This window comes from Pholcus phalangioides, unplaced genomic scaffold, assembly GCF_987345545.1.
Source record: "Pholcus phalangioides strain wild (caught in Gottingen) unplaced genomic scaffold, Ppha-v1.0 ptg000017l_1, whole genome shotgun sequence".
Taxonomy (NCBI): domain Eukaryota; kingdom Metazoa; phylum Arthropoda; class Arachnida; order Araneae; family Pholcidae; genus Pholcus; species Pholcus phalangioides.
In genome coordinates, this window is record NW_028301610.1 from 45841028 (window position 1) to 45854041 (window position 13014).

General features: G+C 40.8%; 1 protein-coding gene across 1 annotated transcript in view; it reads left to right on the forward strand.

Moving 5' to 3' along the window:
* The first annotated feature begins 1951 nt into the window (after positions 1–1951).
* Positions 1952–13014, forward strand: part of LOC149073514 (SMAD family member 6-like) — a 63849-nt gene continuing 52786 nt past the window's right edge. The window contains exon 1 of the mRNA XM_089246227.1: positions 1952–3109. Within this exon, the coding sequence (XP_089102353.1) occupies positions 2695–3109 (415 nt within the window). The 5' untranslated portion in view covers positions 1952–2694. The remainder of the gene's footprint in view (positions 3110–13014) is intronic.

Below are 13014 nucleotides of genomic sequence, written 5' to 3' on the forward strand. Positions count from 1 at the left end.
ATCGCCACAAATTTAATCAAAAAATCGATTCAGTAGATAGCGAGGGTCTCGCCATGGTTTCCCACATCCGGCAGCAGGGCCCCTAGCTAGATTTTTCATGGGCCCCCCTACACAGTGAATTCACAGTGGGGAAAAGCAAAACATGATAAGAATCGTCTCGGGATTCCTAGGCTGGAGCCTTGACAGTCCCATGAGTCATGCCATGACCCACCCTATCCTGCAGCAAACTCTTGACGGTACCCTCTATTGTGAATTTAGAGTGCGCAAAAACAAAAAATGATGAGAAATTGATGAGGGCCCTCGGGCTGGAGCCATGTCAGCGCAGCCCATGTTGAGACCATGAATGAGGGGAAGAGGCCCTGGAAACATAAGCGAATGCAGACTCCTCTAACGGGGGGGGGGGGGAACGAATCACCTAGGGTGCGTATAGTAAACGGGGGGGGGGGAGCCCTTCGCCTATGTCAATACTGCTTTTTCACTGAACGGGAACGGGTTCTCGCCCCCCTGTACACGTTTATGCTTGGGAAAGACAGAGGACCACGAAAACAAAATAGAGTTATCACCACAAATTTGATCAATTTAGTAAGGGTTTCGCTGTGACGCCCATATCCTGCTGAAGGGTCCCTAGCTAGATTTTTCATGGGCCCTGCATGGTGGGGAAAAATGACAAGAATTGTCCCAGGACCCCACGCTGGACACTGTCAGTTTCCATGGCTCTCGCTTCTGAATGAAGGGAGGGCCATGGAAAAGACACAGGGACCCACGAGAATAAAATATATTCCAAAGAGAGCCATGGTTCACTGCTCTGGATGAAGAGAAGGGGGCCCTGGTCACCAGAAGAAAATATAGTTATCACCATAAATTTCATCAAAAAATCAATTCAGTAAATAGTAAGGGTCTTGCCATGGTCACCTCTCCCATCCAGCATCAGCATCCAGGGCAACAACTGGGGGGGGGGGGGCACAAGTTGGGTCTCGTGTCCCGGGATTAAGTGGGATGCCAAACTAATCTTTTTATTGCTTGCTCCTACATTACACAAGGCGCAAAATGCATGCTTGGCCTGACTGACGAAGTATCTAGTTGCGGGTGGCCTTGCCAGGCCCCCTAACCAGATTTTTCACGTGTTTTCCATAGCGAATTCACAGTAGGAAAAAAACAAAAAATGACAAGAATCGTCCCCGGGCTCTGAGCTGGAGCCTTTTGAATCCCATGGGTCTCGCCATGGCCACATCCTGCATCAGAGCCGTAAGCTGAGCTCTTTTTCGGGGCCTCAGGCCGGACTTTTCACGGGACCCTCTAAGAGACAAAAAGGGGTCCTGAAAAGGGGGCCGTCTCAAGAGCATCATGGGCCCCCTGGGCCAAGTGATCTTTTTGAGGCGCTACCAGGCAAATTCTCAAAAATTTCAATTGGATCTCATTTTTGTGAGGCTCCCGGGCCGTGCCCGGATGGGTTCATACTTTAAGACGGCATTGCTTTGAGGCCGGGCACCAAACGATTCTTATCATTTTTTGGTTTTTATAAATTCACTATAGAAGGGCCGGTCAAAGGTCCCAGCCAAGGGGCCCTGCTGCCAGTGCCCCTAATCAGGTTTTCATGCCCCCCCCCTCTCTCTCCATAGCGAATTTACAGTAGAAAAAAAAAGAAAAAAATCATCTCGGGGCCCCGGGCTGGAGCTTTTTCAGCTCTATGGGCCTCGCTTCTGGATGAGAGAAAGAGGCCCCAGAAAAGACCGGGGTCCACGATAAGAAAATATCGTCTAAAAGGGGCCATGGACGAAAAATAATAAACACCGCTATGTAATATTTTAGTATTCACACACACGCTGGAAGTCAATTTCTTTTTGAAAAAAAAAAGAAAGAAACCCTGGCGACCTTGGCGAACGTAAGAACACCGGCGAGAAAAGTTGGCGAAATCTTCACGAAATAGTTGTAATCTGTTTTTTGAATGGGCAGTCGGCGAGTCTGGAAGACTGCGCGTGTGTGTGTGAGTGTGTGTGAATGTTATTTGGAGTCGGAGCGTTGTGAGTGACGGCGTCCGTCCGTCCGTCCTCCTGTGTAATCTGTTGTATCAGAGTGTCGCCGTATCGGTAGGCGTGCAGTTAACGACACACACACACTAAACTTCATCAGTGCTGTCCATATTCATGGATACGTTCGCCACGACGTTACTGCAGTGTTAAAAAAAAAAAAGGAAAGAGTGTCGTTCCCTTCCTATAAAGTGGTATATAATATATTTTACTCTCAACACACAACGACAACACATGAGTGTTATTTTATTTGGATGCTTGCGCTGTTTTGCATTGGAACGAGCCGCTCTCAACCGTGCACGGGAAAAATGCAAAATGTGCTGTCGTTCAGTTCGTTTGTTTGGATCTTGGCACGGCTTCTGGTAGTAGTAGGATTGGTGTTCTCGAAGCAGCTTCATCTTCTTCCATCGACGACGACGACGACGTCCAAGTCTTAGCTGCTACCGGCGGGGAGAGGAGGACGTCCACCACTCTCTCAAAGACGGAACCAGAGAAAGCCGTGGTGGTCACCGCAGCCGCCGTCGACACGGTCAGTTGTCCGGAGTGTGGATTCGTTTGTTACCCGCCGGGATACTCACCGTCGGATGTAGCCGGGTTCAGCCACTCAGCCACGGGCCTGGATGTCCCCTCGACGGTGGAGGAACGCCATAAATTATGTTGTTCGTTCATGTTCCGCTCTAAACGAAGTGGGCTGATAAAACGCCTGTCCAGACTGAGGATAGTAAACGATGAAGCCGCACGTTCGCTGGAAGACGACTCGGACAATAATAGTAAAACGATTATGCACAGTATTTTGAAACGTTTAAAAGAAGGCCAGCTCGAGGCCCTGCTGCAGGCCGTGGAGACGCGGGGCTCCGAAGAGCCTGGTCCCTGCATTCTAGTGCCTAAAGGAGACCTGCGGCTAGGCCGAAGGACCGCTCCGACTTGTTCGCCTCACATTATGTATTGCCAGCTGTGGAGGTGGCCGGATCTTCGGCAGCCTCACGAATTGAGGAGGTTAGGCCACTTGTGTGAAACCTCGGACAACGACAGAATTTACGTTTGTTGTAACCCGTACCATTGGAGTAGGCTCTGCAGGCCTGGTAAGTATTTTCTATTCGTTTGTTTTCATTTTATTGGCAGGGCCTGTTCCTTTGCGAATTTTTGGGATCCTTCTACAGAGAAACCTCTATATAACGATACTCTGCGGCAGGGCCGTCTCAAGAGCATCATGGGCCACGGGCAAAGTGACTTTTTTTGAGGTCTCTACCCCTGTGGCTAGAAATTCTTGCCTACCAATTTACATGCTTTCACTCGAAAATTTAAACCAGATCTCATTTTCATGACGCCTCTGAGCCGTATTGATAAAATAACTTTGACATTTTCAAACAAGACTTGAAAACATATCGTTGTAGAGGGATTTATCGTTCTATCGAGTGTCGTTATTGCGAGGTTTCACTGTGTATGGTGTTCTTTGAGGTAGAGGCGTATGCGGGAGGAAGGGACAGGCACGTGGGCCCGTGCCTAAAAATACAAAAGGCAGTCAATTTTGGGGCCAGAAATATTGTGAACCCTGGGCACGTGTCCCGTTTCCCATGCGCGAAACAAACACTATTTATTGGGCCGCTTAAGAATAGAAACTAATCAAGTGTAACTATTATTCTCTGTATTTATGTGGTCCCAAGGAGCTCCCATCATCATTGAGGCAGACCTATCCGGGGGGCCCACTCGCTAATTTTAGTGATGAAAATGAGATTCATCTCATCTCTATTCGTTTTTTTTGATCTAGCAACTGATTATATTGGCAGGGCCTATTTCTCATAAGTTCGGGCCCTGGGCAAATTATGAATTTATGGGGCCCTTATATAAATAGTGTTCGTCGAGGTAGAGGCGATGCAGGAAGAGGGCGGCATATGGGCCCGTGTCTGAAATTCAAAAGGCAGCCATTTTTGGAGCCCTGAAATTTTTTGAACCATGGGCACGTGCCCCATTTGCCAATGCTATAAACAGGCAGTGTTTATTGGGCCGTTTAGAAAAAGAAACCAATCAGTTATGATCTATTATTCTTTTCATTTTGGGTCTAAGGAGCCCCATTATCATTGAGGCTATCTGGGCTATCTATCCCTTAGCCAATTTTAGTGAAAAAAGATTCTGACAGCGTCCACCACATGTAGGAGTCCATGTCCATATTTAGTTTCTAATAAATCATTAATATCGAAACACTTAGGAAACTTGAAATTATTTAAATGATAGAAACTAGCCATAAAAATTGATAAAAATTAATCTAATATCCTTAATATTTTAATTGGATCATGGGCCCCATAGGGAAGAGACTGACAAGGACCCCACAAGGATGGACCTTGTATACTTTGATTTTTTACACTATAATTTTATCAGAATATATCAATATTAGGGACCTTAAAAATTTTGGTCTAGGGACTTCTATCAAGTATTGGGGGGGGGGGGAGGTGTCATGCATTATTTTGATTTGCATAATTAAGTAATATATTTGATAATTAAATTAAAAAAAAATCTTTCATTCTATATTTAAATTAATTAGTATTTTTCAGGAGAAACTTTAGTCAAATATTTAATGTCTTTTAAGTTTGTTGCCATTTCCAAGATAATTTAATTTAGCCAATTATGTTCTATAAGACTTAAAATTAAATTCTAAAGAACAAAATTTATCATTATTGATCAATTTTAAATTATAAGTAAGTTAATTATAACTAAACTAACTGACGAGAGAGTATCAAAATTTTGTTCAAGACTGGTTACTCAATGTTTTTTTAACATGCAAGATGTTTGACAGTTGAATAACTTGAAGCTTTGTCATAGTGCTCAGAATGGGGGCTTAGGCCCCTTCGAGGGGCCCCAATTTTCATCAATATACAGTATAATCTGTTGCACAATATATTGACTGTCAAAACAGGACAAATAAATCATATGCTGCTAATTATGATTTTTTTAACTGGATGGAAAAAGTGGAAATCAATTAAAAATGAAGGTTTTCCCACCTTAATTAGCTTATATTAATTAATTATTGTAATTGTTTTAGGGACCCATATTAGGAAACAAATTTAATAACTTCTATTATCATCTAAGACTAGAAGGGTTCTTTCCTTTTTTTCTCAGTTGGTAAATGATTGTTGTGTCACATAAGGATAGGCGGTGGCATCTTGACGGATGGGCAAACGGGACCTAGGCCCTGGGCCCAAAAATTATTGTAGACTTTCATTTGAATTTTTGTTATTTTTGCTTGTAAGTATTTTTCAGCATTTCTGTGCATTGCAAGTGATGTATAACTTTTATGTGTTGCCGAATTTATAAAATTGGGGCTGTTAGGGGGGGGGGGCCTGCACAGGCGGCGATATAGACTTATTAATTTATTATGTATTTTCGGCAATTGTGTGTCATGTAATCATGCCCCCCCCCCCACTTCGGCCGGCGCTGATCTTGAAATTTTGAATGCCATATAAAAAATGCCAGTCTAATATGCTTTATCAACCAACTTAGTGGCCCTTTCTTGATTTTCTGTTAAATTTATAGTTCAAATAATAGAAAATGTTGAAGGTCAATGTGTCTGAGCCTCAAGACTATAGTTCCGACAGTCTGTAGGCCTATATTGATATAGTAGGCCACGAAATTCCTAAACCCGGCCTTGCACCCACTTGTGGGAGACTGAGGGACCGAAGCTTTTATTTATCCCGAAAATATTTCTTTCAGTTTTCGAATACCGCCGATTCCGAAATTATCTTTCAGAATTTTCGAATTCCCCGCCAATTTCAAAATGATCTCTTTCTCAGTATTCGAATTTCCCGCCAATTTCAAAACTATCTTTCTCAGTATTCGAATTTCCCGCCAATTTCAAAACTATCTTTCTCAGTATTCGAATTTCCCGCCAATTTCAAAATGATCTCTTTTTTTCAGTATTCGAATTTCCCGCTGATTTCAAAACATCTTTCACAATTTTCGAATTCTCGCCAATCTCGAAATTATTTTTTTCACTAATTTCGAATTCCCACTAATTCGAAAATTATTTCTTTCATCAATTTTGAAACTATTTCATAATTTTCGAATTTTTAGCAATTCAGAATTTATTTATTTCACTAGTTCTGAAATCATTTCTTTCCCCGGCTAATCCCAAAATTATTCCAACTAATTCCGAAAATACTTCTTTCACAATTTTCGATATCCCACTTATCCTAAAATTATTTCTTTCATCAATTCAGAAATTTTTCAGAATTTTTCCAATTTCAACCAATTCCGAAATTATTTCTTTCGATATTTCCGAAATTATTTTTTACAATTTTGTGAATTCCCACTAATTTCAAAAAATAATTTCTTTCATCAATTCTGAAACTGATAATTTTCGAATTTTCACCAATTCCGAAATTACTTCTTTCACAATTTTCAAAATCCCACCAATCCCGGAATTACTTCTTTCAAATTTTTGTGAATTCCCACTTCAATTCCAAACAAAAATTATTTCTTCCATCAATTCTGAAATTATTCCTTCCATCAATTCTGAAATTATTCCTTCCATCAATTCTGAAATTATTCCTTCCATCAATTCTGAAATTATTCCTTCCATCAATTCTGAAATTATTCCTTCCATCAATTCTGAAATTATTCCTTCCATCAATTCTGAAATTATTTCTTCCATCAATTCCGAGAAATTGCACCTATTTTGAGATTATTTCTTTCAGTTTTGGAATTCCCACTGATCCCGAAACTAATTTTTTTCCCAATTTTCGAGTTCTCGCCGATTTCCAAATTATTTCTCTCGTAATTTTTGAATTCCCACTAATTTTCAAAATATATATTATATATATTTCATCAATTCTGAAAATAATTTTTGAATTTTCACCAATTCCGAAAAATTATATCATTCACAATTTTTCAATTTCCACCAACCCCGAAATTAATTTCCTTCACCAATTTAATTATAATTATATCATTATATTGTGATACATTTAATTATAATTAATATCAATTTTTGAATTCTCACCAATTTTGAAAAATCTTTTCTCTCAATTCGAATATCATTTCTCCGGGAAAAACCCCACAAAATCGTGGGCCCCCAGAAAAAACGGAGCCTTTCAAGCTACCGGGTGCCCCCCCCGCCCCCCCCACGAACAACTGGTGTCCGGAGAGCGGATCACTTGGCTTTGTCACTAATTTTAAAATTATTTCCTAAAAATTTGTGAATCCCAAAATTAATTTCAAAATTACTTCTTTCATGATTTTCGAATATTTCCTCCTATTCCAAAACTATATTTTTTGCAATTTTGTTGATTTCCACTAATTTCAAAATTATTTCTTCCATCGATTCTGCAACTATTTCATAATTTTCGAATTTTAACCAATTCCGAAATTATTTCTGTAGATAATTCCGTAATTATTTTGTTCTCAAAAATTTCGAATTTTCACCGATTCCAAAGAAAGAGAGAGAGTAATTATTTCTTCCATAAATTCAGGAACCATTTCGTAATTTTCGAATTTTCACCAATTCTGAAAATTACGTACTTCGTTCACGATTTATCAATTTTCACTAATTCTGAAATTATTTCTTTCACCAATTCTGAAATTATTTCTTTCACCAATTCTGAAATGATTTCTTTCATGTAATTTTTGAACTTCTACTAACTCCAAAACTATTTTTTTCCATCAATTCAGAAACTGTTTCATGATTTTCGAATTTTCACCAATTCCGAAATTGCTTCTTTCACAATTTTCGTGAATTTTCTCTAATTCTGAAATATTATTTTTCTCATGATTTTTGAATCCCCACTAATTCCAAAATTGCTTCTTTCATCAATTCTGAAACTATTCCAATTTAATTAAAAATTACATGAATATCGAATTCATGTAATTTTTGAACTCCGACCAATTCCAAAACTATTTTTTCCATCAATTCAGAAACTGTTTCATGATTTTCGAATTTTCACCAATTCCGAAATTGCTTCTTTCACAATTTTCGTGAATTTTCTCCAATTCCGAAATTGCTTCTTTCACAATTTGCGTGAATTTTCTCCAATTCCGAAATTGCTTCTTTCACAATTTGCGTGAATTTTCTCCAATTCCGAAATTGCTTCTTTCACAATTTTCTCCAATTCTGAAATATTATTTCTCTCATGATTTTTGAATTCCCACTAATTCCAAAATTACTTCTTTCATCAATTCTGAAACTATATTCCGTAACTTTCGAATTTCCTGTCAATGCCGAAATCACTTCCCCCGTGGATTACGAAATCATTTCCTACTACCCAATAAAATAAAATAAAAAAAAAGAATCGCAAATAATCAAAACTTCACGAATTCTCTCCACTGGGGGGCGAAAAAAAAAAACACAAAATCGAGGGCCCCAGGAAAAAAAACAAAACAAAAAACTCCGAGCCACCGGGGGCCCCCACGAGAACATTAATAATACATACCGAAAGGTAAAAAAAAAAACAAAGAAGCCGGTAAGATGCGATCGGAGGGATGATGATGGAAAAAAAAAAAAAAAAAATGTGTCGTAAAGTATTTAGGTAGCTGCTGGTGTCTGGAGAGCGATCACCTGGTTGTGTGTCTGCCGCCGGCGCGACTGTGTGTCGCCACGAGAGCCTTGAAGCCGCCAATGGGAGCCGACGGTTGGGGGCCGAGCAATTATGGTTATGGCGCCAGCCTGCCCTTATCTGGGCGCCGCGCCGCCAGCCAATTAGAGGTGAACTTCTACTACTCGCAACTAAATAAAATAATAATAATAAAATAACTTAGTAGCGTTCTTTTTTCTCTCTCTCTCTCTCTCTCTCTCGTGGAATGGAATATGTATTAACGAAAATAAAATAAAAACTGCCTCTTTTTCCACATAACAGATCATTACTTGACTCTTTTTCCACCATCTTGTGTGTCTCCTTTTCCTTCTTGTTGTGTTTTTTTTTTTTTGTTAGGACCAACAAAGTTGCCGATTTTTTTATTATTATTATTATTTGCAATGTCTGGGACGTTGTTGTTTTTTTTGTTTTTTGATTTTATTTTGTATTTTTTTGTTTGGGAATATGTTTATAAGGGAGGAGGAATCTCTCTCTCGTTGTGACTCTCTCTCTCTACTATATCTGTGGTTGGTGGCCAAGTAACCCATCATGTTTTGCGTGCCTTGATGTCCTTTTTGATTGTGGCGTTTTTGTTTTGTTTTTTTAATATTGTTATCGTTATTAGAGTGTTGTGGAGGGAAAGATGGTAGGAAGGACGAGAGAGAGAGAGAGAAATGTTTTATTAGTATTTTTTTTTTTTTTTTTTGGTTGGTATTTTTCGTCGTTGTAATCAGTGACAGGACGCGATTTATGGCTTGCCCCCGTCATGTTTGGTGGCGGATCCAGAAATGTTGGGTAGTGTTGGCGAAGTAAAGGGTGCCCCCCTGCCCCCCCCCCCTTCCGTCCGTGAAATTTTTACTTTTCTTCGGGTATGTGGATGCAGGATCGCGACTAGATGTTTTGTCACCCAGGGTCGTCTTAGGAGCATCGTGGGCTCCCGGGTCAATTATTTTTTTTTCTGAGGCCCTTTATATTGCAAATTCTCGAAAGTTTCATCGAGATCTCATTTTTGCGAGGCCCCTCTCTTGTCTTGAGGCCCCCGGGTCGGCCCCATGCGTTAAGACGGCACTGTTGTCACCCTGGGCTAGCGCGTTTTGGGGCCTTCGAGTAATGCAGAAGGCAGGCCCGTGCGTAACCGGGATTTTTTCCGCCTCTCCCCCCGCACCCACAACTTTAAAAATTCGATAGTTTTGAAACGGTGTTCTTTTTAACGCCTAAAACTGCTGTCCCCCCCCTAAATTTTGCCGCCCGGTGCATTTGTCCCCGTGCCCCCTCTAGTTCCGGCCGTTGACGGAGCAGCTAAAGGCTGGATTTGGCGCCCCGTTTTGTTCAGCGCCCGGGACGCCAGACCCGCTTGCTCCTCACTAGTTGCGGCTCTGTGTGGATGGAGGGCTTGATGACTAATAAAAAAAATTAGGCGCCAGCCAAATTTCTTAGGAGCCAAGAATGGTTTTGTTCTCAAAATAAATGGCCCTAAATCAGGGTCTAAATCTGCGACCTGGAAAAGTCAGGAAAATGAAAAATCACCGGAAAAAGTCAGGGAAAATGTGAAATATTTGCGAAAGTCAAGAAAATATGCAAATATTTGATAAAACTCAGAGAAAGGCTCAGTGAAGGAGGAAAAACAAACTCGAAAAATTTGTGTGGGTTACGATTTTAAATTAAATTTTTCTTCCACCCGGAGTTTTGGTCAGGGAATAAAAGTTTGCCAGAGCAGGGCAAATGACCGAAATTGGCAAAAAAACTGTCGGGCAACAATGGTTTCTAGGCCTCAACTTTTAGAATGTTTATTTTAGTTACTGTGGTTCCCTAGCAATGCCTTTCAGATGTGTATATGCCTTTACAATGGTTTGTCACTTCTTTAATGTTGCCAGTATATATATGTATAATAGTTTATGCCTTTATAATGGTTTGCCTTATTTTCAATCCTCCCAGTAATGAGTCTTTTTGAATAGACGTCATAATCAGCATAAGGGCCAGGCAAAGGACGATTCCCCATAAAAAAATCAATGTTAAAAGTGCTGGGAGGCACATGAACGTAGTCTTTCATAAACCCCCACAAGAAGAAATCTCACACTGTGAAGTCCGGCGATCTTGGAGGCCAGTGATGTTTAACTGAATCGTCAGGTCCCGTACGGCCGATCCATCGTTTAGGAATACGATTGTTCAAAAATTCTCGAACACCTAAGCTCCTGTGTGGTGGTGCCCCGTCCTACTGGAAAATGAAGTCATCCGAATCGGTTTCTAACTGTGAGAAAGGCTAATATTGACAAACACTGAAGTGGCGGCTGCAGAAAGAGCGTTAGCGCTACCTGTCGTCAACTTCTTGAAACTCGAGTTTTCCCTCTTTCTACCTATACATTATTCGATCAGAACGGGTTAAACGCTGAATAGTTATGATTTTTTTTAAAAATCGGATGATTATTTTTGAAACACCCTGTATATTCATTTCTACGTTTCTTTAAATCTACAAATACAAATACAACGCCACAACAGGCAAATTGCCCACCGAGGTGGCTGACTTAAGAACATCATGGATCCCCGAGCCCCTACCTACTACTGCTACACCCCCACCTGCACCCCCCCCACCCCACGGAACCCCCCAACGAATCGGTACATGCGGGAATGTGCGTGTACATGTAGTGCAACCTGACGTAAAGTTTGTTTCTGTGTAATGCTTGTTATGTGTAGTGCCGTCATCTGCCCCCAGTTTTTTACTAACTATGAGTGAAGTGTTATGGGTGAATGATTTACCGTTGTAGGACTGTTGCTCTCTGTGGCGAGACTTTTTAACGGGGAGATTGGCTCGCATTTGCGCCTTGAAGTTGGGAACCACAGAAAACCAACTTCAGCCGACCACCACTGTGGGGTTCGAACCCGGATCCTCGCATCACGAGTCCGGCACTATAACCACTCGACCACCACAGCGGCCAAACAAATCTAGATTTGTTTCTTTCATTAGTCGCGCAGGAAAGCGCCATATTGGTCAACTTAAACATGGTTTGTATGTCCCTCAAAGAAAGAGAGAGATATCACGTGATCCAAAAAAGCTTCATTGCAGAAACCCCCGGCAGCGCCGGGTATTATAGTTAGTATGTTTATAAAAAAGGAGAATCTCTCGGTTTTTTTTTGTTGTGACTCTCTCTTTCCATGTGGTTGGTGTGTGTGGCCAAGTAACCCATCATGTTTTGCGTGCCTTGATGTCCTTTTTGATTGTGGTTTGTTTTTTTTTTAAATATTGTTATCGTTATTAGCGTGTTGTGGAGGAAAAGATCGAAGGAGAGAAATGTTTTTTTGTTTTTTTTTGGTTGATATTTCGTCGGTGTAATCGGTGACAGGACGCGATTTATGTCTTGCCCCGTCATGTTTGGTGGTGGATCAAGAAATGTTTATAGTGTTGGCTATAGAGGGACAAATATTCGGTTGCTATTCGGTATTCGGTCTGCCCTTTTGCCGAATATCTGTGTAAATCTAAGTACACATCAAACTAATTCTAAAAAATTATATTAATCGGAATTTTTCTCATAAATTAAAAAAAATTAATGGTTATATTTTATTGTATGGTGTATATTCCCCCTCCGAAAAAGGTTATGCCAGGGTGAATCTCTAGAATAAGGAAAACATGAAACTGGAAATAAAATCCTATTAAAATAAGGTAGAAGTGCGCGTAAATTACACAAGTCAAGTTCACTACTGAAAGATGTATCTAGACATATAAGATACGTATTAAGCTACTGAAAGAGACAAAACTGGCAAAGAACATATAAACAGAAGCGCATTTATGGTTTTTCTGCCTGTGGGCTACATGAATTTTGCCGCCCTTCTCCCATTCTAGTCTAATCTTCTTGACTACTGTTTTCCCGAACTCGCCACCCTATACTATTACTCGCTTGCCCCCGCAAGTACACCAGTGTCTCTAAAGTCACTCTTGTAGTCATTCACATGCTTGCACTCTGCTTTGGTCACTCGCATACTTCTACACCAAACACCAACTCTGGTCATATCGCTATATTGCAGTTTACTGCGATTAATGAGATGGGTTGGAAATGAAGGCGCTGTCGGTTGTCGCCTCAAGCTTGTTAGGGAAAATATCTTATCTATATCCTCCCCAGGTTTTAACCTGGGACCCTGACGCTAACCTTCACGGCGGTAGACGAGAATCTTACCACCACGCGCATGCTTGCACACTGTTTTGGTCACTCGCATGCTTGCACACTGTTTTGGTCACTCGCATGCTTGCACACTGTTTTGGTCACTCGCATGCTTGCACACTGTTTTGGTCACTCACATACTTGCACATGCTCTAGGGCGCTCACTTTGTAGGTCACTCGTTCAGTCATTCACATGCCAGCTCATGCTCTAAGTCACTCTTTTACTCACTCATGTGCTTGCATACTCTCTAAGTCACTCATTGAATTAGTCCTATGTTG